Here is a 27880-nt window from a genome sequence, read left to right as displayed (position 1 = left end):
GTTGACTTTGAAGCAGCAGAAAGAGTTTTGTGTCCTGCATTCTGTTTTGAGAGTTGCCCTTGACCTCTGCCCAGGGGTATCTGTGGGGCTGGGCCACTTGGGTTTGAAATAGAACCCATCCCCTTTGAACTGGGAGTGAGAGTTCATAGAAAAAGCTTCTCTTGAGGCGCTGCTTGATGTTTGGGTAGCAGCCCCGAGGCAGACAAAGGGAGGGACATAAGTGAAAGGACAGTGGAGGGTCCTGGGAGGAGGAGTCTGCCACATGCCCTGGAACCTTCAGGCAAGCACACCTAATACATTGGCTCCCGCTTGGGCAGCTGCGGGCCTTTCCGCAGAGATAGCTCCATTTGTGGCTAACCTTTTGGGGCCTGGGCTCGTGATGTTTCCTCCTTACATCACTTCTCTTTGTGTCCTAGTTAATTGAGACGGAAGGAGTTGGATGTTCTCACGCAAGCCTTTTTGTGGTCATTCGTGGGGAACTTTGGGAGCTTTTTAAAATTATTCAAAAAAATTGTTTTTTTCCTTTACCAGCTCCTGTACTTGTGAACACTGTGTCTGTGGGTTTGGCTCAAAAACTGGATTCTTTTTCCAGCCTCCCCCTCCTGAACCCAATTTCTTCCTCACTGCTACCCCACCCCATAGATATTTACATATGCAGAATGTCCACTGGGCAGTGTCTGTCATGTTTGGAGAGCACTTTTAAAGTACCGGAGATTGGGGTGACATGGGGGAATTGGAAGAGTGTAGGATGGGGAGCCAGAAGGGGTTCCACTATCTGGAGGTGAGTCAGAGGAGGGAGAGAAAGCAGGGCCTACGGTATCATGTGAGGCCCTCAGGAGGGGCCTGGGATCCGTCCCCCCTCCTCCAGCTGCTCAGTGTTTGCTTGCCTCCAGCCTAGAGGTGTGGGACTGACGAGGGTGGGTCAGACCTGGTGACCTGGGACTCTGAGCCTGTTTCCAGCGGTTCTCATGGGGCTTTTGTAATAAAGTACTTAGAGGGTTCTCAGGCTACAGCCCAGGCCTGCCTGTGGGTGGGTCCCAGGTAGCTTGGGGCCACCCCTGGTTCAGAACCGAGGCCCTCTCCACGGTGCACAGCCACCGCCCTCAGGCTCAGGTGGCACTGACGCCCAGCTCACTGGGGCCCGGGGCCCAGCAGGCAATCCTGGGCCTGGGAGGGAGGGGATGCGGGTCTGTGCTCCCTGGGAGAGACACTTCTGTGGTCAAGCAAGGTTTAGAAGTGCCCCAAGTGCTTCACAGCAGAGCTGTGTGGGTTTCTGGACTATGGGGCTTCCTGGAAGTTCTGCAGCATTAAGCATTATGAATCCCCAAGATGGGGCTCTTCCTGCTTATGTGACCACAGCACCTTGTCGGTTTCTTCTTCTAAGAACACTAGTTCTGTTGGGAAATCTGGCGTAGATGTGTCCCGGTGTTAGTGGTAATGCCCTTAAACTCCTACCCCTCCCCCAGCCAGGTTAGACTGGAGCAAGCACAGTTCTTTCAGGGGGAGGATAAGGGATGGAACAAGAGGCCATGGCCCCCATGTCCTCCCAGGGTCTCACTTCGCTCATAGCAGTCAGGCCTTCGGTTCCTGTCAGCCTTGGCCAGCCCAGAGCCCTAGGAGGTCTCCTCTCAAACCCTGTGTTCATGGTGGGATTGGGGTTTGTTTGTAGGGAAGATGGAGAGTTGGAAGAAGGCGAACTGGAAGATGATGGGGCAGAGGAGACCCAGGATACCTCCGGAGGGCCTGAGAGAAGCCGGAAAGAAAAGGGGGAGAAGCATCACAGTGATTCGGACGAGGAGAAGTCCCACAGGAGACTGAAGCGGAAACGGAAGAAAGAGCGGGAGAAAGAGAAAAGGAGGTCGAAGAAGAGGAGGAAATCCAAGCACAAAGTAGGTCGGAGATCCCCTGGGACTGCCACTGCCTGGCATTGGGCCTGGCTGAGAGCCCCAGGGGCTGAGCTTTTGCTGTCCACCCCAGAGGGCACTCTTAATGCCTTTGCTTATCTCAAATTGGATAAAGACCTTTTTTAAAAGAGTTGGTAGCTTATGCTCCGTTGCCACTAAGTGCCCCAGGTGAGGTGTTTCAGGTGAAGCACAGAGCCCTGTGGCACATGCCAGCATAGTTTGTCCTGAGGCTGACTGCGCCCGAGTGGCCCGCCTGCGGCAGGGTTGCTGAGTCTCCTTCCCCTGTCATTACAGCGCCATGCTTCTTCTAGCGATGACTTCTCTGACTTCTCAGATGACTCGGATTTCAGCCCCAGTGAGAAAGGGCACCGCAAGTACAGAGAGTACAGCCCCCCATATGCGCCGGTGAGTGACCGGCGTGCACTGCTGAGCTCTGGGGCCGGGAGGAGTTCAACTGCTTGTGTTTCTTGAGCACTTGCTGTGTTCTGGGCATTTTTTGTGAGTTTCAGTCCTGGGCCATCAGGTATTAATTTAATCCCCATTTTATGAGTAAGGAAACTGAAACTTAGACAATTTCAACAAGGCAGCCTAGACAACCAAGTGAGACCCCCACAAAAAAATAAAAAAATTAACCAGGCATGCCTGTAGTTCCACCTACTCAGGAGGCAGAGGTGAGAAGATCCCTTGAGCCCAGAAGTTTAAGGTTGCAGTGAGCTATGATCAGCCACTGTACTCTAGCCTGGGTGACAGAGCAAGATCCTGTCTCAAAAGGAAAAGAAAATTTCAACAGGGTTGCCCAGCTCTGAAGTAGAGGAGCTGGGATTTGAACCCAGGCCCTAGCTGACCTCCATGAGGCATGCTCTCGAGCCTCCTCCATGCAGCCTTAGCAAGGCCCTGTATGTCTCAGAGAAAGATGCTGACTGGTCCACGTCACGGCTGACTGGCTTCCACTGTTCACAAATGACCTTTTTGGGAAATTGGCAAGAGAATGAAATGTTCTCAAGTAGCCAGTAGGCAGAGGTTAGATACTCGGCCACTGTCGCTCTCATTTCAAGCAGCAATTTAAATTATTTGTTCAGTTTGTATACCATTTCTTCCCCCAGAAAATCCCATAAGAGAAAAGCAAATCATCTTTTTTTTTTTTTTTTTTTTTTTGAGGCGGAGTCTCACTCTGTCGCCCAGGCTGGACTACAGTGGTGCAATCTCAGCTCACTGCAAGCTCTGTCTCCTGGGTTCGTACCATTCTTCTGCTTCAGCATCCTGAGTAGCTGGGACTACAGGCACCTGCCATCACTCCCGGCCAAGTTTTTGTGTTTTTAGTAGAGACAGGATTTCACCGTGTTAGCCAGGATGGTCTCCATCTCCTGACCTCGTGATCTGCCTGCCTTGGCCTCTCAAAGTGCTGGGATTACAGGTGTGAGCCACCGCGCCCGGCCGCAAATCATCTTATGATTACTTTACCCAGTATTTGTTGGCACGTGGGTGTCCAGGTTTGGATGAGAAATGTTTTGTCTTGTTTATTTATTTATTTATTTATTGAGACGGAGTCTTGCTCTGTCGCCTAGGCTGGAGTGCAGTGGGGCAATCTCGGTTCACTGCAACTTCCACCTCTCGGGTTCAAGTGATTCTCCTGTCTCAGCCTCCTGAGTAGCTGGGATTACAGGCATGTGCCACCTTGCCTGGCTGATTTTTGTATTTTTAGTAGAGACAGGGTTTCATGATGTTGGCCAGGCTGGCCTCGAACTCCTGACCTCAGGTGACCTGCCCGCCTTGGCCTCCCACAGTGCTAGGATTACAGGCGAGAGCCACTGTGCCCGGCTGGTTGAGAAATGTTTTAAAGTTAGTAGGTCTTTAAGGCTGTCCCAGGTATCCCATGACCCAGCATCATCCATCACAACAAATGATTCATTGTCCAATACCATAGTTGAGATTGATCTACTGGTGTAGGTTTGGCCTTCAAACCTGAGGGAGGCAGGAAATGGAGGGAACATTGCGTGCTTTTTATGAACTAGAGCTGGAGGCATTTTAAAGATCTGCTAAAGTACTTGTATGTGTGTATGTGTGTCTAGCTGTATTTTGCATTGTCCTGTTTTTGTATAATACGGATTTTTTAAAATTAGTGGGCTTTATTGTTTGTTTGTTTGTTTATTGAGATGGGATCTCACTCTGTTGCCCAGGCTGGAGTGCAGTGGTGTGATCTCACCTCACTGCAGCTTCAAGCTCCCTGGGCTCAGGTGATCTTCCTGCCTCAGCCTCCTAAGTAGCTGGAACCATGGGCCGTAACACCAAGGCTAATTTTTGTACTTTTGGTAGAGATGGGGTTTCAAAATGTTGCCCAGGCTGGTCTCAAATTCCTGGGGTCAAATGATCTGCCCACCTCGGCCTCCCAAAGTGCGGGGATTGCAGACATGAGCCACCATGTGCAGCCGACTTTTTTATGCATTCATTCATTCATTTATTTAGAGATGGAGTCTTGCTCTGTCGCCCAGGCTGGAGTGCAGTGGCACAATCTCGGCTCACTGCAACCTCCGCCTCCCTGGTTCAAGCGATTCTCCTGCCTCAGCCCCTCAAGTAGCTGGGATTACAGGTGCCCACCACCACACCTGGCTAATTTTTTTTTTTTTTTTTTTTTTGTATTTTTAGTAGAGACGGGGTTTCACTATGTTGGCCAGGCTGGTCTCGAACTCCTGACTTTGTGATCTGCCTGCCTTTGCCTTCGAAAGTGTTGGGATTACAGGCGTGAGCTACCACGCTTGGCCCAACTTTTTTTTTTTTTTTTTAATTTTCATTTTAATTATTTTTTGAGACAGAGTCTCACTCTGTCGCCCAGGCTGGAGTGCAGTGGCGCAACTTTGGCTCACCGCATCCTCTGCCTCCCGGGTTCAAGTGATTCTCACACCTCAGTCTCCCGAGTAGCTGGGATTAGAGGCGCCCATCACCATGCCCGGCTAATTCATTTTGTATTTTTAGTAGAGACTGGGTTTCACCATGTTGGCCAGGCTGGTCTGGAACTCCTGACCTCAAGAGATCTGCCTGCCTGGGCCTCCCACAGTGCTGGGATTACAGGTATGAGCCACTGTGCCCGGACTTTATTTTAATTTTTTTCAGTTGTTGTTTCGCTGTGTCACCCTGGCTGGAGTGCAATGGTGCAGTCTCTGCTCACTACAACCTCTGCCTCGCGGGTTCAAGCAATTCTCCTGCCTCAGCCTCTCAAGTAGCTGGGATTACAGGTGCCTGCCCCACACTTGGCTATTTTTTTGTTGTTGTTGTTGCATTTTTGCATTTTTAGTAGAGATCGCATTTCGCGTCTACATCTCCTGACCTTGTGATCTGCCCTCCTCGGCCTCCCAAAGTGCTGGGATTACAGGCATGAGCCACCGCGCCCAGCCCCCCGACTTTATTTTTTAGAACTGTTTTAAGTTTATTCAAAATTGAGCAGGTAGTAGTAGAGTTCCCTTCTCCCCTCCGCCTGCCCCCTTCCCTGCCTCCAGTTTCCCATTACCAATGTCTTGCATTGTTGTGGTAACTTTGTTAGAATTGATGAGCCGGTATTGATACATTGTTATTACTTAGGGTTGTGTAGTTCTCTGGGTTTTGCCCAATACACACTTTATTGTTACATATTAATCATTACTCCATTGTCTGGATATACCAGTTTGTTATCCATTTACCTGTTGAAGGATGTCTTGGTTGCTTCCGTTTTTATGAGTATCTTTAACTTCTTCTAGTACCACTTGGCATTACCACACTTTGGAAAGCATCATTTGAGATGGCTGTCTAGCCTAGCTGCCAAGCAGGCCATTTATTGAATTCCAGGGCCCTAGGAAAATTGTGACCGAGCAGCCCCCGCCTGCTTCCCAGGCCCCTCCCCGTGCGCTTCCTCTGCATCCTTGGGAAATGCTGCCTTCTCCTCCCCTTTGTTCATCAGGGATCGGGGGTCTGTGGTTCTGTTTTCTTTCTAGTTCTGGCCCTTTATGAAGAACAGAAACACTTGGGCCCGCTGCTACTCCCACTCCCTGGTACGAGAACCAGTCCCCAGAGGGGCTGGAGACCAGCAGTGCAACCCTGGGACAGTAATGACACCCAGACAGACATGTTTGTTTAGGGAACCCTGGGTATCTTGGTAGTCTGCACCCGTGGCTGTGGGATCCGGCTCACCTCTTTTCCCCATCTCTGGGACGCAGTCCCACCAGCAGTACCCCCCATCGCATGCCACGCCCCTGCCCAAGAAGGCATACTCCAAGATGGACAGCAAGAGTTATGGCATGTACGAGGACTACGAGAATGAGCAGTATGGGGAATATGAGGGCGACGAGGAGGAGGACATGGGCAAGGAGGACTATGACGACTTCACCAAAGAGCTGAACCAGTACCGGCGTGCCAAGGAGGGCAGCAGCCGCGGCCGAGGTGAGCCCTGCCCTTACAGTTTCTCCTCTGGGGCATCGGTGCCACCTGGGCCAACCCCGGTGGCCTGGTCTCACAGAACCTCAAGTTTGGTCACTTAGGGTTAGGATAAGTGTACAAAGAAGGGCCAGGATCTGCATGTGCATGGCACAGGAGACCGGAGAGATCACCCGCTGGGCTGTGGTTGGGGTGGTACCAGGCTGGTGTGAGGCAGGGAGAAGGCCAGCGTGCCCGAAAGGTCACTTCCTGGTCAGCTGTTGGGGGAGAAGGGAACAGCTTCTCTTTCACCTGGGCCATGGTCACTGACAGCTGGCTGCCACACCCCACAGCAGTGCTCCCCCATTCTCCCAGCCCCATCACCTGACAAGGTGTGACTGCAGTCCTTGCCACTGCCACACCTCTGAACCTTGAACCTGTGTCCTTTGGGAGGAAGGTGGAGGAGGCTTGAGCACCAGAGACACGGTAGCCCTGACTGGCCTCTTAGAACACATCTCTGCCGGCGCAGTGGCTCATGCCTGTAATCCCAGCACTTTGGGAGGCCAAGGCTGGCGGATCACCTAAGGTCAGGAGTTCGAGACCAGCCTGGCCAACAACATCAACCAAAAAGAACCGTCGAACCATCTCCTGCCAGAAAGACTGCCCAGCCTGAGAATGGCTTCTGGAATCTTCCAGTGCAGGGGTTCTCAGACTTGTGAGCCCTGCCTGAGGCCCAGCTTGTTGAGTAGCTGTTCATTCATTCTTTTTTTTTTTTTTTTTTTTTCGAGACGGAGTCTTGCTCTGTCGCCAGGCTGGAGTGCAGTGGCGCGATCTTGGCTCACTGCAACCTCCGCTTTCCGGGTTCAAGCAATTCTCCTGCCTCAGCCTCCTGAGTAGCTGGGATTACAGGCACGTGCCACTACGCCCAGCTAGTTTTTGTATTTTTAGTAGAGACGGAGTTTCACCATGTTGGTCAGGCTGGTCTCGATCTCGTGACCTCGTGATCTGCCCACCTCGGCCTCCCAAAGTGCTGGGATTACAGGCGTGAACCACCGCGCCCAGCCCATTCGTTCTTCTAGCAGTCTTTCTTGGATACCTCCCTGGGGCAGCCCCTGTGCTTTGGGGAGATCCTAGACCAGTGCTGTCAAGTAGAAATAGATTGGAAGCCACCATGTCGTTTATATTTTCTGGTAGCCACATTTAAAAAGTGAAAAGGACACTGGATAGTCCCAGCTACTTGAGAGGTGGAGGCGGGAGAATCACTTGAGCCCGGGAGTTGGAGGCCAGCCTGGGCAACACAACGAGATCCCATCACTCTTTTTTGTTTATTGGGAGACAGAGTCTTGCTCTGTCACCCATCCTGGAGTGCAGTGGCACGATTTAGGCTCACTGCAGCCTCTACCCTGTGCCTCCTGGGTTGAAGCAATTCTTTTTTTTTTTTTGAGACAGAGTTTTACTCTTTTTGCCCAGGCTGGAGTGCAATGGCGCGATCTCGGCTCACTGCAACCTCCGCTTCCAGGGGTCAAGTGATTCTCCTGCCTCAGCCTCCCAAGTAGCTGGGATTACAGACGCCTACCACCATGCCCGGCTTTTTTGTATTTTTAGTAGAGATGGGGTTTCACCATGTTGGCGACCAGGGTGGTCTCGATTTCTCGACCTCGTGATCCGCCTACCTCGGCCTCCCAAAGTGCTGGGATTACAGGTGTGAGCCACTGCGCCCGGCCAGGTTCAAGCAATTCTTGTGCCTCACTCCCGCAAGTAACTGGGATTACAGGCATGTGCCACCACACCCAGCTTATTTATTTATTTATTTATTTAATTAATTTTTTTGAGATGGAGTCTCGCTCTGTCGCCCAGTCTGCAGTGCAGTGGCACAATTTCGACTCACTGCAACCTCCGCCTCCTGGGTTCACGCCATTCTCCTGCCTCAGCCTCCTGAGTAGCTGGGACTACAGGTGCTTGCCGCCATGCCCAGCTAATTTTTTGTAGTTTTAGTAGAGACGAGGTTTCACCATGTTAGCCAGGATGGTCTCGATCTCCTGACCTCGTGATCCGCCCGCCTCAGCTTCCCAAAGTGTTGGGATTACAGGCGTGAGCCACCGCGCCCAGCCTATTTATTTATTTATTTTGAGACAGAGTCTCACTCTGTCGCTCAGGCTGGAGTGCAGTGGCACCATGTTGGCTCACTGCAACCTCCGCCTCCCAGGTTCAAGCAATTCTCGTGCCTTAGCCTCTCCAGTAGCTGGGATTACAGGCCTGCACCACCACGCCTGGCTTTTTTATTTTTAGTAGAGATGGGTTTCACTGTGTTGCCCAATCTGGTCTTGAACTCCTGAGCTCAGGCAGTCCACCCGCCTTGGCCTCCCAAAGTGCTGGGATTACAGGTGTGAACCACTGCGCCTGGCCTAATTTTTTGTATTTTTAGTAGAGATGGGGTTTTTGCTATGTTGGCCAGGCTTGTCTCGAACTCCTGTTCTCAAGTGATCTGCCCAACTGGGCCTCCCAAAGTGCTGAGATTATAGGATTGAGCCACTGCACCTGGCCACTTTTTTTTTTTTTTAAGTGAAGAAAAAAGTGAAACCAATTAAATTAATTTGGATAATCTGTTTTCAACCTAATATGTTTAAAATCTTACTTCAACGTGTAATCAAATTAGACAAATGAGATATTTTATATTCTTTCTCATTTGGGTTTTTGTGTGTGTGTGTGTGTGTGTGTGTGTGTGTGAGACGGGGTCTCACTCTGTTGCCCAAGCTGGAGTGCAGTGGCGCATTCTCAGCTTACTGCAGCCTCTGCCTCCCGAGTTCAAGCAATTCTCCCACCTGAGCCTCCTGAGTAACTGGGATTACAGGTGTGTGCCACCACACCTGGCTAATTTTTCTATTTTTAGTAGAAACAGGATTTCACCATGTTGGCCAGGATGGTCTCAAACTCCTGACCTAAGGTGATCTGCCCACCTCAGCCTCCGAGAGTTCTGGGATTACAGGCATGAGCCACCACACCCAGCCTCTTTTTTTTTTTTAACTAAGTCTTTGAAGTCCAATGTGTGTTTTGGACTCTTGTCTAAATCACAGGTCCAAACTACAGGGCTAGCTAGTCTTGTCAGACTTCAAGCCTAGCATCTTGTAGTTTGGACCAGACGTGTTAGTTGCACATTAGCCCGTGGGCTGGTGTTTGCCATATTGGACAGTGCAGTTCTAAGTGGACAAGTCCCTGTGAGGAAGGGGAGTGAGTACTGGAGTAGCTGTGTGTCCGGGGTGCTGAGGGACCCCCATTGAGAGAACCAGAGGGTCCAGTAGCCTACCTGGGGCATCTAGGAAGGCTTCTTGGAGGAGGAGGAGGAGGAGGAGAAGGAGGAGGAGGCAGCTGAAGTGATTGACTTCAGGAGCAAAATGTGGGTTGTCTTCTTTCTTGCTGGTGGCATCTGCTCCTGCTGGAGGCTCACTATCTGAATCTCCATGCAGGCAGCCGAGGCCGGGGCCGGGGCTACAGGGGACGAGGAAGCCGTGGAGGATCGCGAGGCCGCGGCATGGGCAGGGGCAGCCGAGGCAGGGGCAGAGGCTCTATGGGAGGAGACCACCCGGAGGATGAAGAGGATTTCTACGAGGAAGAGATGGACGTAAGGTTTCCTCTGGCCCTGGGGACGTCGGGGTGAGGCTGGTGGGCTTTCCAGGGCGTGAGCACTGCTGGTAGAGGCTGTGAGGCCAAGGTGGGAAGACATACGGCCCTTCTGAAGAAAGGGAAGCCTCAGAGGGCAGATGTATGTGTTTAAAAATATTCATTTATCATTTTGGAATAGATAAAACCTTCATGTGGTTTAAAGTAGAAAAGGTATCGGCCGGGCGCGGTGGCTCACACCTGTAATCCCAGTACTTTGGGAGCCTGAGGCGGGTGGATCACGAGGTCAGGAGATGGAGACCATCCTGGCTAACACGGTGAAACCCTGTCTCTACTACAAATACAAAAAATTAGCCGGGTGTGGTAGCACGCGCCTGTAGTCCCAGCTATTCATGCAGGAGTCTGAGGCAGGAGAATCACTTGAACCCGCGAGGTCGAGGTTGCAGTGAGCCGAGATCGCACCACTGCATTCCAGCTTAGGTGACAGAGCAAGACTCTGTCTCAAAAAAAGAAAAAGAAGAGGTATCACAGGATGTGCTGTGAAAACATCCCGTCACTAGAGAGAAGTTTCCTGAAAGTCCTCTAGAGACATTTCCAGCCAGGCACGTGGTCCTTCATCCCTGCCCCAACCCAGGAGGAGGAGCGGCAGGTGCACTGCACTTGCCATCCTGGTCCTACCCACAGACCTTCCATGCCAGCCCACAGTCCACTGCCCACTCCCTTTTAGAGCCCCACAGTGATGTGTACGTAGGGAGGCTCCATGCTGGGTTTGCCTATTGGGTCAGGTCTTCAGAGTGAAGACTGCAGTGGGAAGGATTGGGACCACCTGTCATCAGGCTGTGTGGAAATGGGTTATGGTATGAGTCCCCTGGATGGTCACCATCCTTCAAAAAGGAGCAGTGTGTAGGTGGGGACAGTGTTCATTGTTCCCTACCTGACGCTCTCCTGCCCTCTCCTCTGCGCATTCCAGTATGGAGAGAGTGAGGAGCCAATGGGAGACGACGACTATGACGAGTACTCCAAGGAGCTGAACCAGTACCGCCGCTCCAAGGACAGCCGAGGCCGAGGTGGGCAGGGGCCTGGAGAGGACACACTGGGTGGGGCAGGGATTCCAGCAGCTGCTGGAATCCGGTCCTGGGGGTGGGGAGGGGGTGGTCAGCAGATCTTCACACAGTCTCCCCTCCACAGGGCTAAGTCGAGGCCGTGGCAGGGGCTCCCGAGGTCGAGGGAAAGGAATGGGCCGGGGCCGAGGCCGAGGTGGCAGCCGAGGAGGGATGAACAAGGGCGGAATGAACGATGACGAAGACTTCTATGATGAGGACATGGGCGTGAGTTGACTCCACTCTGATCTGATGTTTGGGCCAAGGTCCCTTCTTAGCCCTTTTTCCGTTTAGTGAGTCATTCTGTGAAGCTGATCCTTGCTGCCATCAGCCACCCCTCAAAGGGCTGGCCAGTGTTGACCAGCATAACCAGCGACAACTAGAGTTATCCTGGGGAGATGCGCTGCTGCTGAGACCCTGTGTTTAAAACCATGTCATTAGCAGCACCTGCAGCCATACCTGACACATCTGTGAGGTTCAGAAGGTTCTAGGTGAACCATCCAGTTAGCCCTGGAAGGTTTTGCAGGGAGACCCATGCCACCACCTCTGGGTGTGGTGGACGTGTTGCTGCACAGTAGTGTGGAACTTGAGGTGTAAGTGGCTAACAGCTCTAAAGGCTAGAGCTTTTCCTCACCAGGCAGCAACACCGCACACCGTGGGGCTTAAATGTGCACGCAGCCTCAGTGTTAGATGCAGCCTGCCCATCGGTGCTCTTGTAAGGTCTGAAGGGAGTCCTCATCCCCTTCTCCCGTGCTTTTTATTAACCCCGATCCCATCTCTACCCTTCCCTTTCATTCCCCTTTACGTCCACACCCTGTCCATTGCAGGACGGTGGTGGTGGAAGCTACCGGAGTCGTGACCATGACAAGCCCCACCAGCAGTCGGACAAGAAAGGCAAAGTCATTTGCAAGTACTTCGTGGAAGGGCGCTGCACCTGGGTAAGGAGCGCTGAAAGCTCCTGGGCACCTCTAGGAGGCCATAGCCCCCAGAAGACACATGGCTTCCAGAATGTTCTGGAGCCGTGGTGAGGGTGGGTGGGAGTGACTGTGTAGTCCTTGTGGACACTTGCCGATACTGGGAGTTGCCTGGGGGGCCTGAAAGACTCAGGTTACCTTTCAGAGTGAGGAGGACCCCCAGTAAGATGAGGACTTTTGGTTTTAGGGGAGTTTTTTGGCCAAAATTTTCAACCAATCCATATAGCCTGAAACGTAATTATGGAGGTTGATGTGAATGCAAAGCAGCAGCATATCCTGGTGAAGTTATTGAGCTTCAGGGTTGAATGGGGAATGATTAAAGCATCCAGATAGAAGAGGAGGGGAGGATGAGGTTAACCTTGGACTTCATAGCAAAGTTCAATGTCAGAAGATGGACCAATGACCACAGAGTTCTGAAGGAAACAAGTATAATAACCCAGTATTAGTTCAGCCGGCAGCTTCTTACCCCAGTATCCCAGGCAGCAACAGACACCAGCAGATGTGTGCTCAGGGCACACTGCACCCTTGCATCTGTCTTGGGAAGAAATAGATGCTTCAAACAAATAATGTTGTGTATAAAATAATTTGTTTTTTCCTTTGAGACTAAGTCTCACTGTCACCCAGGCTGGAGTGCAGTGGTGTGATCTCGGCTCACTGCAACCTCCGCCTCCTGGGATCAAGCGATTCTCCTGCCTCAGCCTCCTGAGTAGCTGAGACTATAGGTGCCCGCCCGCCACCACACCCGGCTAATTTTTGTATTTTTAGTAGAGACGGGGTTTCGCCATGTTGGCCAGGCTGGTCCCAAACTCCTGATTCCAGCCTCCTGAAGTGCTGGGATTACAAATGTGAGCTACCGTGCCCGGGCAGTATTTCTTATGTAGTTACAATTTCTATTCTGTTGAGAAACTTGAAATACATATAAGCAAAAACAAATGAATACACCCTGGGCAACATAGATCCCATCTCTCTCTCTCTCTCTTTTTTATTTTTTTTAGACCGAGTCTCTCTCTGTCGCCCAGGCTGGAGTGCAGTGGTGCGATCTCGCCTCACTGCAAGTTCTGCCTCACTGCAAGCTCTGCCTCCTGGATTCATGCCATTCTCCTTCCTCAGCCTCCCAGCTACTCGGGAGGCTGAGGCAGGAGAATCGCTTGAACCCGGGTGGTGGAGGTTGCAGTGAGTCAAGATCGTGGCATTGCACTCCAGCCTGGGCGACAGAGCCAGACTCTGTCTCAAAAATAAGTAAATAAATAAGACAAATGAGTAGGCATTCGTAAAAGTTAGGGGGACAGATCAGCTTCTGTCTTCAGTTCACGGTTATAGTGAGTGATTCCTGAGGACTGAATGATGAGGAATGGAGAACACAATCCTGGATTTCACCTAGGTATTGTGTCGTTGAGATTGTGTTCAACCGGAAGTACAGGAAAACTTAACAAAATTGGCTTCAACACATAGACATTTGTCTCTCAGAACCAGGAGTCTGGAGCTGGGTGGGCAGTAGCTGGCAGCGCAGTGGTCAGGGGTACCCTGGGGGACCTAGGCTCATTCCTGCTTACTATTCTGCCATCTTTAAACATATGGCTTTTGTCCTCATGGTTACACAGTGGTTGCTGTGCCTCCGAGCATCACATCCAAGGTCTGGGAGGAAGAAAAATGGACAAAAGGCTTTTCTTTAAATTCAGGAAGTACCCAGGCTTAGTGGCTCATGGCTATAATCCCAGTGCTTTGGGAGGCCAAAGTGGGAGGATCACTTGAACCCAGGAGTTTGAGACCAGCCTGGGCAACATAGTGAGACCCTGTCTCTACAAAAAAATATAAAAAAAATTAGTCCCAACAGCCTTTGGGACCTGCCCTTCCTAGACCTGTCTTCCTTTCCTAAGGGGGATTCGTTTCTGCCATTGGCCCCTCCATGCACCAGCAGTGACAGAGTATTTCTTCCCTTTGCAGACAGAAGTAAGCAAGAGCTTCCCACGCCACCACCTTATGTTTTCGTTGCTTCTCTTCTAGGGAGACCACTGTAATTTTAGCCATGACATCGAACTCCCGAAGAAGCGAGAACTGTGCAAGTTTTACATCACTGGATTTTGCGCCAGAGCTGAGAACTGCCCTTATATGCACGATATCCTTTTAGTGCCGGCATCTGGTCTGAATGAGGGCGCAGAACTTCTCTGCTCCTTGATGGTAGTAACAGCTGATCTTCCTGCACTGTGCTTTCTCTCTGTGCCAAGAGCTTTCTGTGAGTCTCCATCTCATTTAACACTCACGTCCGCCCTCAGAGGGGTCTGTCTTTCCCATCCTTCCAGGGAGTAAACTGAGACGCACTTGGAGCATGTTCTGTTTACATAGGCTCTCAAGACTGGCCCATACCATTGGCTGAGATTCTTCCAGGTGGTTTTATACCTTGGGCGAGTCGTTTAACTTCCCTAGTCTCTGGTTGACCATCTGAGGACGCAGCCCCCAGCCAATGTAGTGGGGCTGGAAGTGCCCTGCTGTCTGGAGTGCCGGGGTCTCTCCGTGGATTTCCTGCCAACCCACTGAGCAGCCCTTAGCACATCGCCTCACCTCTCTGGGCTCAGATTTCTCATCTCCAAAACAAAGGGAGTTGGATTCTGCCTTGGGTCTGTGGTGGGGGAGGGGGGCGTTCTGTGAGATGAAGCGTTTACCTTAATTTGCCATGAACGTGATTTCCCGTGTAAGCTGTACCACACCACTGGGAACTGCATCAATGGTGACGACTGCATGTTTTCCCACGACCCTCTGACCGAAGAGACGAGGGAGCTCTTGGATAAGGTAATGTCCGGGGGTAACGGGGCCCCCGGCTACAGGAACTGGGACATGCACACTCCATTGCCTCAGTGCTATGGCCTGCCTGTCCAGCCTCTGCAGTGCCCAGTTTGGTTGATCTGGAATTGGGCCATTCTAAGGAGGACACGGGCACTGTGTCCTCTTCTGCAAGGAGTTGAGGTGGTCACATGTGTTGTCTTAGGCCAGGACAAGCTTTTGCTGTTTCCCCAGGGGCATGACCAGATGAAAGGAATGCTGCCTGATGGGCCTCCAAGCATGAATTGTGATCTCTTAGGTGTCATTTAGAGAGAGCTCACAATACACAAAGATACACGAATCACCTGTAACCCCAGCACTTTGGGAGGCCGAGGCAGGAGGATCAGTTGAGCTCAGGAGTTCAAGACCAGCCTAGGCATGTAGTAAGACGTTGTTTCTACTAAAAATAAAAATAAGAAATTGGCTGGGCTGGGTGCAGTGGTTCATGCCTGTAATCCCAGCACTTTGGGAGGCCAAGGCAGGCAGATCAGTTGTACTTACGGCAACATGGCAAAACCCCGTCTCTTAAAAAAAAAATACAAAAAACTTAACCGAGTGTGGTGGCTCACGCTTGTAATCTCAGCACTGTGGGAGTCTGAGGCGGGCAGATCACTGAGGCCAGGTTCTCAAGACCTGCCTGGCCAACATGGCAAAACCCCATCGCTACTAAAAATATAAAAATTAGCTAGTTGTGGTGGCATATGCTTGTAGTCCCAGCTACTCAGGAGGCAGAGGTTGCAGTGAGCTGAGATCACACCACTGCATTCCATCCAGCCTGTGCAACAGAGTGAGACTGTGTCTCAAAAAAAAAAAAAAAATTAGCCAGGTATTGTGGCACATGCCTATGGTCCCAGCTACTCGAGAGGCTGAGGTGGGAGGATCTGTTGAGTCCAGGAGACTGAGGCTGCAGTGAGCCATGATCATGCCACTGCACTCCAGCCTGGGTAACAGAGCAAGACGCCATCTCCAAGAAAGACCACAAAAAACCAAAGATACACAAAGACGAGGCAAGGATTGTATTTTGGTGGAAAAGTCAAACGTTTCTTTGCAACTCTCAGGGCCCCCATTATGCGTTAGAGAAAATAGAGGGAAGTTGGCGGTCTCTAAAGGGGAAGGCTCCCTTGGGGGAGGTGTCAGGGCTTCCCCACTAGCCAGGTGACATTTGAAACTCATCCTGGCATCAGTTGTCCTCCCTGAGGAGTCAGGCTGAGGACCTTGGGTTAGGGTTAAATACCCAAACATCAGTCCTGAGTTTCCTGATTCATCTGGGGAGTGAGTGGGTACGGGAACTGGTGCCCTTTCAAATGAAGCTTTCCTGCCTTCTAGTTCACAGGAGGTTCTAGGAGATTGGCTATTTTTTTTGACAGTGGAAAGGATCAAGGCATCAGCACACCTGCCAGCTTCCAGAGTCCATCTGTCAGTGACTGTCTTGTTAACTGGTGGCAGGGGCACCCCTGTGAGGGGTGCAGGGGAAGCCCCATGCAAGCAGATGTAGGAGAATGTCCATTGCTCGTTGGCAGGGCGCCTGTAGGAAAAGGCAAGTCCCTCCGGGGAGCCTGCTGCCCTAGGGTTTTTTTGTTTTGTTTTGTTTGTTTTTTGATACAGAGTCTCACTCTGTCACCCAGGCTGGAGTGCAGTGGCACAATCTCGGCTCCCTGCAACCTCTACCTCCCGGGTTCAAGCGTTTCTCCTGCCTCAGCCTCCCGAGTAGCTGGGACTACAGGCGCATGCCAGTGCACCCAGCTATTTTCAGTAGAGACGGGGTTTCACCATGTTGGCCAGGTTGGTCTCGAACTACTGACCTTGTGATCCGCCCACCTTGGCCTCCCAAATCGCTGGGATTACAGGTGTGAGCCACCGCGCCTGGCATGCCCCAGGGTTATGTAATCAGTACACACCTAGGGTCTGAGCTGTTTGACAGGGGAAGCAGTGGCCAGTCAGGCCTCACGGCTCCTTGGGAGGACTCACTGATCTCTGACTGAGGACTGCCCCCTGCTGGAGGCTCCAAGTTTGTGCTCCAGGCCAGTGCTGCCCACAGGAGCACCACAGAATCACATCATTCATTTAAAATTTTCCAGTAGCCACATTAAAAAAAAAAAAAAGTAAAAAGAAACCGGTGAAATTAATTTTTTTTTCTTTTTTGAAGTGGTGTCTGGCCAGGCGCAGTGGCTCACTCCTGTAATCCCCCCACTGTGGGATGCCAAGGCAGACGGATCACCTGAGGTTGAGAAATTAAGACCAGCCTGACCAACATGGAGAAACCCCATCTCTACTAAAAATACAGAATTAGCCAGGCAAGGTGGTGCATGCCTGTAATCCCAGCTGCTCGAGAGGCTGAGGCAGGAGAATCGCTTGAACCCGGGAGGCGGTGGTTGCGGTGAGCCGCGATCATGCCATTGCACTCCAGCCTGGGCAACAAGAGCGAGACTCCGTCTCAAAACAGAAAAAAAAAAAATGGAAATGAAATGGAGTCTTGCTTAGTTGTCCACGCTGGAGTGCAATGGCGCGATCTCTGCTCACCACAACCTTCGCCTTCTGGGTTCAGGCGATTCTCCTGCCTCAGCCTCCACAGTAGCTGGGATTACAGGCACCCACCACCACGCCCGGCTAATTTTTGTTTGTTTGTTTTTGAGACGGAGTTTCACTCTTTCGCCCAGGCTGAAGTACAATGGCACCATCTCGGCTCACTGCAACCTCTGCCTTCCAGGTTCAAGTGATTTCCTGTTTCAGCCTCCTCTGAGTAGCTGGGATTACAGGCGCCAGCCACCATGCCCTGCTGAGTTTTGTATTTTTAGTAGAGACAGGGTTTCACCCTGTTGGCCAGGCTGGTCTCAAATTCCTGATTAGTTTTGTATTCTTAGTAGAGACAGGGTTTCACCATGTTGGCCAGGCTGGTCTCGAATTCCTGATCCACCCACCTCGACAGGTGATCCACCCGCCCCGGCCTACCAAAGTGCTGGGATTACAGGTGTGCGCCAATGCGCCTGGCTAATTTTTTTTTTTTTTTTTTTTTTTGAAACGGAGTCTTGCTCTGTTGCCAGGCTGGAGTGCAGTGGCGTGGTCTCGGCTCACTGCAACCTCCGCCTCCTGGGTTCAAGCGATTCTCCTGCCTTGGCCTCCCAAAGTGCCGGGATTACAGGTGTGAGCCACCATGCCCGTCCGTGCCTGGCTAATTTTTGTATTTTTAGTAGAGATGAGGTTTTAGCATGTTGGCCAGGCTAGTTTCAAACTCCTGACCTCAAATAATCCACCTGCCTCGTGAAATTAATTTTAACAATATATCTCATTTAGCTCCAAACGTAATTTTAGGAAATAATAATAAATAATGAAAAAAATAGAGATAGTTTAGGGGGGCTTTTTGTGTGTAGTTTCAACGGCTGGAAAAAAATTTTTTTAAGTGGCATTGGGGTTATATTTAATCTCCCTTGGCTTCATGGAAGTGGGCATCTGTGAAGCCAACAGAGATTAAGTATAATGGTACTTGAGTCCGTTAAAAGTAAATTCTGTAGAGAGCAATATTTTCTGAAAGCAAAACTTGATGTTTGCAAAACTTAGAGGGTTGTAGGTTTCTGCTTTGGAGTATGCACACAGACCCTTTTCCTGAAAATCCATACCTTCTTTTTTTTTTTTTTTTTTTTTTTTTTTGAGACGGAGTTTTGCTCTTGTTGCCCAGGCTGGAGTGCAGTGGCGCGATCTTGGCTCACCACGACCTCCGCCTCCCAGGTTCAAGCGATTCTCCTGCCTCAGCCTCCCGAGTAGCTGAGATTACAGGCATGTGCCATCATGCCCGGCTCATTTTTTGTGTTTTTAGTAGGGACGGGGTCTCCACGTTTGTCAGGCTGGTCTCGAACTCCCAACCTCAGGTGATCCACGCCCGCCTTGGCCTCCCACAGTGCTGGGATAACGGGCGTGAGCCACCATGCCTAGCTGAAAATCCATACCTTCTAAATTTATCTGAGTGCTTTAAGCAGTTCTTAGCATTTTATCTATGTTTTTGTGTGTCCTCTTTGGTACCAATTTTTTTTTTTTTTTAAGACGGAGTTTCACTCTTGTTGCCAAGGCTGGAGTGCAATGATGTGATCTTGGCTCACTGCAACCTCCACCTCCTGGGTTCAAGTGATTCTCCTGTCTCAGCCTCCTGAATAGCTAGGATTACAGGTGCCTGCCACACGCCTGGCTAATTTTTGTATTTTTAGTAGAGACAGGGTTTCACCATGTTAGCGAGGCTGGTCTCAAACACCTGACCTCAGGTGATCCACCCGCAGGCCTCCCAAAGTGCTGGGATTACAGGCATGAACCACCGCACCTGATATATAGTTCTGTGAGTTGTTTTTTTTTTTTTTTTCCAAGACGGAATCTCACTGTTGTCGTCCAGGCTGGAGTGCAGTGGTGCAGTGTTGGCTCACTGCAACCCCCGCCTCCCAGGTTCAAGCAGTTCTCTGCCTCTTGAGTAGCTGGGATTACAGAGGCCCGCCACCACATCCAGCTAATTTTTTTTTTGAAAAATTTTTTTTTTGAGACGGAGTCTTGCTCTGTCATCCAGGCTGGAGTGCAGTGGTGCAACCTTGGCTCACTGCAGTCTCCGCCTCCCAGGTTCAAGCGATTCTCTTGCCTCAGCCTCCTGAGTAGCTGGGATTACAGGTGTGTGCCACCACGCCCGGCTAATTTTTATGTATTTAGTAGAGACAGGGTTTCACCATGTTGGTCAAGGTGGTCTCGAACTCCTGACCTCGTGATCCGCTCGGCTCTGCCTTCCAAAGTGCTGGGATTACAGGTGTGAGCCACTGCGCCCGGCCAGCTAATATTTTTGTATTTTTAGTAGAGATAAGGTTTCACCATCTTGGTGAGGCTGGTCTTGAACTCCTGACCTCGTAATCCACCTACCTCCACCTCCCAAAGTGCTGGGATTACAGGCGTGAGCCACCGCACTCGGCCTGGTTCTATGAGTTTTGACAAACACATTGAGTCATGTCACCACCCCACAAGTTGGATCTAGGAAACCCATTCCATCACCCCAGAAACTCCACTGTGTCCTTTATAGTAAATGCCACCCCACATCTCCAGTGCCTGGCAACCGTGGATCAGGGTCTGTCTTTTGGTTTTGCTTTTTCAAGCAAATCATATAAATAGAATTATGGGGTAAACAGGCTTTAAGAGTGTGAGTGTGTGTGTGTGTGTGTGCGCACGCGTGCATGTGTTGAGTCTGGCTTCTTGCACTTGGCATGAAGCTTTTGAGGTTCACCCGTTGTTGCAAGTAACAGTTCATTACCATTTGTTGCTGTGTAGTGTCCCACTGAGCGGATGATCTGTGTTTGTTTATCCAGTCATCCGTTGAAGGACATTTGAGTTGTTTCCAGTTCGGGGCAACAGCGTGGTGACCAGTGGCCTGGAGCTTATTCACATGGCCTAATGGGGCTCAGCCCACATGCCTCTGCACTTCTACAAGTGTTACTTATTGCTTGCAGAAGGTGACTGACTGTTGGAAACTCTGATCACTGATAGTCTGTCCTGGCTAGAGAGGTTTTGGCACCTAGCGGGGTGCTAGTTGTCTCAGTTGGTGTCTTTGCTGGTGGAGGGGCCAGGGACAGAGGTGCCCTCCACAGGGTCTGTGCTGGCAGGACCGATGGGCAGTTTGGGTTGACTCCGCAGCTGACTCCATGGTGGAGTCAACCATTCAGGGCCTGAGCTCCTTTCTCCTCTGCACTGGACCCAGCCTCTGGATTCCAGGGAATGCATTGGTTTGTGTTCCTTGCTTAGTCGTTCACTCAGTAAATCTCTGTGCCTTGTTTGTGCCAGGCACTGGGGGTGCTGAGGAGGCAGGGTTAGGTCCTTGGGCGGATGCTGATGATACATGGGGAGTGTGAGTGTGTGTGTGTATGTGTGTGTGTGCACACACACGTGGGGATCAGGCCGTGAAGAACAAGTGTGGGAGCCCAGGACTCTAGCTGGGCTCTATTCAGGAGGCAGACATTCAAGAGGCTTTGTGAAGAGGTGACACTGGCGGCCCCAGGATGTGCGGCGGTGGGGACTGAAGAGGAGGAGGAGGGAGATGTAGGGTGGCAGCTGCAGCGCAAGCCATGGCCCCACACACAGTTGAGGAAGGGCCCTTGGGCCAGGAGGAAGTGAGCCCGTGGCAGTGTTGAAAGCAGCTGGCGCAAGGCTCTGGGCCCTCCCAGCAAGGCTCATCTCAGGTGGTGTTGCCCACACTCAAAGGGCAGAATGCGGGTTCTGCCTCCACGGGTCCCCCTGTGCTGCTGGTTCACACGCTGACCACCCCTGGAATATCAGGGCTCAGAAGGACAGAGGGGTTCCACCGCGTCGTTTTCCACCCCTCCTCCATGAAGCCACATTCTTATTGGAGCCTGGGGTTCCAGGGTCCAGATACCATTGCTAATGGCTAGAAGAAGGGAAAACTGCGAACGCACAACCCCCACCTGGGGGTCCTGTTTCTGTCCGCCTTGCTGTTCCTGGGCAGAGGGGCAGGACTAGTTTATCCTGATGACCCTGTGTTAGGACCAGCTAAGGGATCTGTGCTGGGGTCCCCAAGATGACCCAGAGCAACTTGCTGGGGGACTCACGGCCAAGATGTTAACTGCGGTGAAGGGACACAGGCAAACTCAGCCCTGGGAATGAGTACATGAGGGCGCCTGGAGGAAGCAGGCGCATCCTCTTCCTGTGGACTCGCAGGGGCCACGCTGCCCTCCTCCAGTTGTGACAGCACGAGTGTCGTACTCTGCGAGGAGACTTGCTCAGCACCCAGGGTTTTCACTAGGCCGCTCACCTAGGCAGCCTCTGCCCAGCATGGACCAAAATTCCAGATTTGGGGGACAAAGCAGGCATTCAGCACAAACTGCATTGGTTGCAGAAACAGTTTAGATGCAGTGAGCCCCTCTTACTGGACAGTGAATGCTGGGAGCCCTCCCAAAATACAGCTTCCCAGACACCAGCCGAGGCCTAGCCTTGCAAGCAGAGCTTCCAAGGAGAGCAGCCAGGCCTCCTGTGTTCACTTTTCTGCACGCTATCCTAACTGATGAGACATTCTAGTCCAGTTGAGATTTTGACATTTCTCATTCACTCACTGGGCATCTGCCCTGTATCAGGTCTTGTGGGGGCCCTGAGGATATAGCAGGGAAGAAACAGTCCTGCCCTCGTGGAGTTGATGGGGAGATGGAGCTAGGATGAACATGGGAATGACTGAATAATCTGACAAGGCATAGGCAGTGTTGGCAGAGAACTCCTGGTGACCCAGTAGTGAATACAGGAGACTGGATAGACACTATGAATTGACATCTAATGAGGGACCTCAACAGTTGAGTGACGTTGAGCCACATGGGAATAACAGGAAAAATAAAAACCTGGGGGAAGCTTGGTCCTGGCCCTGTAGGGGAGAGCTTGGCCGCTCATTGCACTGAAACAAGGCTGGGTGGTTGGGGTGGAGGAGTTGGGATCGTTGGGAGGAAATGAAGCTGCCAGAAAGCTACCCAGTCCTCCCCAGATACCCAGACACCCAGACACCCACCCCTGCTCTTAGGCCCTAAGGGTCATGGTCAGGAGTTGAGATCAGAGGCCCTTAAAATCCAAACATGACAGGGGAATATGATTCAGCCATAAAAAACAGAGTGACATACTGATAGATGTAGCAGTGTTGTAGATAGATGCACTTTGCTAAGTGAGAAAGCGCCCATCACACACAGCGCATGAGTCTGTTCGCAGGAGCTGTCCAGCAGGGGCAGGTCCGCAGAGACAGAAAGCAGAGTGGCTGCCGGGGGCTGGGGGTAGAGGGTGGGGAGCGATTGCTTAGTGCGTACAGGGTCTCTTTTGGGGGTGATGAAAATGTGCTGGTACTATATAGAGGTGGCGGTTACATAACATTGTTCATGTGCCAAATGCCACTGCATCGTTCACTTTATTTTTTTTTTGTTTTTTGAGATGGAGTCTGGCTCTGTCGCTCAGGCTGGAGTGCAGTGGCGTGATCTCGGCTCACTGGAACCTCCGCCTCCCGGGTTCAAGCGATTCTTCTGCCTCAGCCTCCTGAGTAGCTGGGATTACAGGTGCCCACCACCATGCCCAGCTATTTTTTTTGTATTTTTAGTAGAGATGGGATTTCACCATGTTGGCCAGGCTGGCCTCAAACTCCTGACCTCAGGTGATCTGCCCGCCTCAGCCTGCCAAAGTGCCGGGATTACAAGCATGAGCCACCACGTCTGGCATTATTTATTTATTTTTGAGACAGAGTCTTCTCTGTTGTCCATGCTGGGGTGCAGTGGTGCGATCTTGGCTCACTGCAGCCTCTGCCTCCCATGTTCAAGTGATTCTCCTGCTTCAGCCTCCCGAGTAGCTGAGACTACAGGCGTGCACTACCATGCCTGGCTAATTTTTGTATTTTTAGTAGAGACGGGGTTTTGCCATGTTGACCAGACTGGTCTTGAACTCCTGGCCTCAAGTGATCCACCCACCTCGGCCTCCCAAAGTGCTGGGATTACAGATGTGAGTCCCTGTGCCTGGCTGAATCGTTCACTTTAAATGGTTAAACAGTATGCTTTGTTATGTGTATTTTGCCATAGAGCAGGAATGGCCCCCCCTCCACCAGCTGGTCCCCGAGAGTGGAGCAGAGAGGTGGCTGATGATGATTTTTGTTACAGAGCCATTGTGGTCTTTATGCCTTTAGATCTCAAGGTCCTTGTATTATGGACTTTTCCTCATAAACTTCAGCTCTCAGACCTGGAGAGGTCCGTTTCCATCCTGACCCCGTCCACACCTTCTTTTGTTCTTTCTCACCCGCAGATGTTGGCCGATGATGCAGAAGCAGGTGCCGAGGACGAGAAGGAGGTGGAGGAACTGAAGAAGCAGGGCATCAACCCCCTGCCCAAACCGCCCCCTGGTGTGGGCCTCCTGCCCACCCCTCCTCGGCCCCCTGGCCCGCAGGCTCCAACCTCTCCCAACGGCAGGCCCATGCAGGGTGGCCCCCCGCCCCCGCCCCCGCCCCCTCCCCCACCGCCTGGGCCCCCTCAGATGCCCATGCCGGTGCATGAGCCACTGTCCCCGCAGCAGCTGCAGCAGCAGGACATGTACAACAAGAAGATCCCTTCCTTGTTTGAGATCGTGGTGCGGCCCACGGGACAGCTGGCTGAGAAGCTGGGTGTGAGGTGAGTGCCCTGGACCCCCGTGACAGGCAGCGGGCGCTGTCCTGGGCCCAGCCAGGCTCCTCTTGTTAGGGCAAGCCTGGCTGTGGGAGAGTCCTGCCTCTCTCCCCAGCTGTGGGAGTCCTGGTCTGGGGCCCATGACCTTCAGCTCTGCAGCCCTCCGCCTCTCCTCTGGGGTGTGGCCACCGCCCTCCTCGGCAGCTTTCGTCACAGGCACCTTTTCCCTCTTCTAGGTTCCCTGGACCCGGTGGACCCCCAGGGCCAATGGGCCCTGGGCCCAACATGGGACCCCCAGGGCCAATGGGCGGTCCAATGCATCCTGACATGCACCCCGACATGCACCCGGACATGCACCCTGACATGCACCCGGACATGCACCCCGACATGCCGATGGGCCCTGGCATGAATCCTGGCCCACCCATGGGCCCTGGCGGCCCTCCAATGATGCCCTACGGCCCTGGAGACTCCCCACATTCTGGAATGATGCCCCCTATCCCGCCAGCCCAGAACTTCTATGAAAACTTCTACCAGCAGCAGGAGGGCATGGAGATGGAGCCCGGACTCCTAGGGGATGCAGGTATGCGGGGCTCCAGGTGTGGCTGCCTGGGGCTGCAGGCTTTACCCAGTGGAGCAGAGTTGGGGAGATGTGATTTTTCTTCCTTCGTCCAAGTCTCTTCGAAAGCATGACTCCATCTCTGTCCCATTTAATGGTTGAATGTTTTCAGTGACGTAGGATGTATTGTTCTGTTGAAGAAGAAAGGAGTATTCTGTGTATTACCAATATAGGTTATTTCTTTTTAATTTGCAAGCTGTGCCTGGAATCGGAAGCATGGGAAGTTAGAGGGACGAGTGTGCAAGGGTGTGAGGCTGAGAGGCTGGTGGGCCCATCTGGACTCAGTTAGTGGCCTGGCCAAAACCATCTCTTTCCGGGCAGTTCTCGGCTTGGAGCAACCAGTGTCCGCCCCAGGACTCTGCGGGTTCTGTGCCCATTACCGGCCGTTTTCCTGCCTTTTTTTCCTTTTGCATTGGTAACAAATGTCCAGTGAGCAGAGGGGTTTAGATGACGCTGCTGCAGCCATAGGAGATGTGGTGTGCAGTCCTCTGGAGGAGGGCCAGGCACGAGAGGCCACCACTGTCCTCGCTCAGTTGCATCTTGGTGGAAAGAAGCAGGTGGCAAGCGTGTAGATAGAGGAGTTGGCTCCTTTCAGCATTGGCCATTCTTAGAAGAAAAGGTGGGGAACCCTGGCGGTGGGCCAGAAGGCTCAGTGCGTCAGTGGGGATAGTCACAAAAGTCTCTTTGAGAAGTGAAGCGGCACTCCCAACGTGAGGAATGTTGGGACCTCCGAGGGCAGCGGGTGGGGGCGCTGTGTTGAACTAGGGGAGCTGCTGTGGCAGCTGCTGGGGGCTGTCCCTGGGCAGAGGCAGCAGGGCGGCCACTGGAGTGCAAGGCAGGGCTTCGAGGTTTGGACACGGCGCCGTGGGGCAGTGGGAGCCCTGTGTGTGTTTTGCAAGGTGGGCAGGAACGGCATTGAGGGTGGGGCGCTGGACGTGGGGCATAGTCACTCTAGGGTGCCTGCCCCTCCGACGGCCATGTGGAAATTTTGAGGGGGTGGTTTAAGGGGCATCGGGAGAGGCCCAGGCTAGAGATCAAAATGTGAACGTGGGCTTTGGCTTTAGGTGGTGCATGGACCTGGGAGAGCAGGTACTTGGGTGAGAGTGGGTGCTTTAGAAAGACGAGAAAAACAGGCTGCCACAGGAGGTACTGGGGTTCTCAGCTCCTCCCCCTTCAACAAATGCGTCTGAAAGGTGCATGGGAAAAGCTCTGCTGGCGGGGCACCAGAGGTCCGTCACGTTGGTAGCAGTAGGGGTCTCTAGAGTAATCCCATTTCATAAAATCCTCCCTCTAACATGTATGGTCAGTGGTTTCTGGTGTGTGCACAGACTGTGTGTGAAGGGGGACCCTCGGCTGTCTGGTTCATGGAGTGGGTCCCAGCTCTGCGCTGGGATGTGTCATAGAGCAGGCTGGCCCATCAGGTTCACTTGACGAAGTTGAAATTAATGTAAGCTAAGTTACAAGTGCACTTTTCTAGACACCATGTTATAAATGCTCAGCTGGCCCAGGAGGATCTAGGTGGCCACATGTTGCTCTGCAGATCTAGAACATTTCCATCACTGCAGTGTGTTCTGTGGGGCAGCACTGACTCCAGACGCCCCCCCGCCCCCCGTTTCGGTGACTCGCTGTCGCCCATGCTCACATGTGTCACACACGCAAGACGCAGGAGGTGTCACCGAGCCCGCCCTCCCCTCTACGTCTGCTGCGTCCCCACGTCAGCCTGTGCCGCTGCCCACAGCTCTTGGCTCAGGCACTGGGGGAGTGTGTGGGGTGAGGTGGCTGGTGCCAGTGCCCATGCTGCAGGAGGTGGAGGCCCCGGGCTTCCTGAGACATCCCCTAATGCTGTGGAGTGGGAAGGGAGGCACTCTGGAGCTGCCGTTGACCTGTGGCCGGAGCAGCACTTCGGCCCGTTTCATTCTCTTTTCCTGGCTTTTAGTGTTGAACATGGTCAAGTTCACTATGAGATGCATGGTGTTTCCTTACTGATTGTTAGAAAGAAACCGTGCAACTCCTGTCCATCCAAAATAATTAAACAAGTACAGGAAAGAGTACAGGATCCATCCCTGGCCTCTCCAGAATCTGTGTTCCAGAGGGACTGTTTCTGTGTGTCTTTCCAAAGCTTTCTCCTTGCGTCTTACAAACATACATCCAATGTTCCATCCTGTTTCCACCTCATAAGCGTTTGCCCGCATCACTCAACCCTCTCTGAACCTCATTCTTCATGTAGGCGGGGCTACCCATGGGCAGCTCCGTTCCCCTGAGACCTGGGGAGGGCAGGCAGGGGCAGGCTGTGCGTCCTTCTCCATCGCCATCGGTGTGGGTTTGCAGTGAGGGGCAGGGGGGCTGGAGTTGGCACCTGGAGGCCCTTCCCGACATGAACCCTCGGTTCTTCCCCTGCCACAGAGGACTACGGGCACTACGAAGAGCTGCCAGGGGAGCCTGGGGAGCACCTCTTCCCTGAGCACCCTCTGGAGCCCGACAGCTTCTCTGAGGGAGGGCCCCCAGGCCGGCCGAAGCCAGGCGCCGGTGTCCCTGACTTCCTGCCCTCAGCCCAGAGGGCCCTGTACCTGAGGATCCAGCAGAAGCAGCAGGAGGAGGAGGAGAGAGCGAGGAGGCTGGCTGAGAGCAGCAAGCAGGACCGGGAGAATGAGGAAGGCACGTGTCCGCCCCAGGGGCCGGGGCACAGGCCCCGGGCCGCTGTGCAGGGGAGCGGCGGTGGTGGGGTGTTCCAGGTTGGGTTTCCTGTCGGGAAGGAGCCCATGGCTAGGGAGGACCCCTGTCCAGGGCCATGAAGCCGGGCTGGGGCTGCTGCCTGTCCCTGAGAAAACTGGCAGTCAGGGGTGGCTTTCTGTGTTGGGTTCAGGAGAGACCCTGATCCCATGGAGTAGGGTGGAGGGCTGGTTCCTGGAGGAGACAGTGGCCAACAGGATTGACCGCCTGTGCCCTGCCAGAGGAGGCTTTAGGGAGACCCTCACAGCCCCCGTTTTCCTACCGTGTTCTCAAGGAGCCAACAAACAAGAGATAGTCATTGAAATTAACCAGTAATAATCATAGTCACGAGCCACCAAGTCTCAGTTGCTGCATGGTTGACTTAGTGGTGTCCACTTTGGGGTAAAATGACAAGTGGTGTCTAGATCCTGAAGCCAGAGGCCACAGGTGGCCCTGACTGTAGCCCAGGAGCCAGTGGGACAGCAGGAGGAGGGGCCGCTCCCCTGGTGGCCCAGGCTGTACTGGCCTAGGTTTTGCTTGAGCCCACGTCTGAGTCTGCCCAGCCGGCCCTGCCTCTTATCAGCTGGTGACTGCGGTTGGTCCACACCAGCCCCTCCCTGGG

At 52.6% G+C, this 27880-nt stretch overlaps 1 protein-coding gene across 7 annotated transcripts in view; it reads left to right on the top strand.

Annotated features, from left to right (window-relative positions):
- Positions 1-27880, top strand: part of ZC3H4 (zinc finger CCCH-type containing 4) — a 49728-nt gene that overhangs the window by 17627 nt on the left and 4221 nt on the right. For 6 of the 7 annotated variants that reach the window (XM_055369824.2, XM_019015809.4, XM_055369826.2 and 3 more), the window contains 12 exons: positions 1670-1889; positions 2199-2309; positions 6089-6311; positions 9749-9903; positions 10873-10969; positions 11091-11230; positions 11830-11940; positions 13981-14092; positions 14654-14763; positions 23578-23939; positions 24170-24513; positions 26953-27204. In XM_055369824.2, coding sequence (XP_055225799.1) covers positions 1670-1889; positions 2199-2309; positions 6089-6311; positions 9749-9903; positions 10873-10969; positions 11091-11230; positions 11830-11940; positions 13981-14092; positions 14654-14763; positions 23578-23939; positions 24170-24513; positions 26953-27204 — 2237 coding nt within the window. The remainder of the gene's footprint in view (positions 1-1669; positions 1890-2198; positions 2310-6088; positions 6312-9748; positions 9904-10872; positions 10970-11090; positions 11231-11829; positions 11941-13980; positions 14093-14653; positions 14764-23577; positions 23940-24169; positions 24514-26952; positions 27205-27880) is intronic. The other variant, XM_055369829.2, reaches the window with a different exon arrangement.

The sequence above is a fragment of the Gorilla gorilla genome, chromosome 20, assembly GCF_029281585.2.
Source record: "Gorilla gorilla gorilla isolate KB3781 chromosome 20, NHGRI_mGorGor1-v2.1_pri, whole genome shotgun sequence".
Classification (NCBI taxonomy): domain Eukaryota; kingdom Metazoa; phylum Chordata; class Mammalia; order Primates; family Hominidae; genus Gorilla; species Gorilla gorilla.
This window is presented reverse-complemented; position numbering and strand designations above follow the sequence as displayed.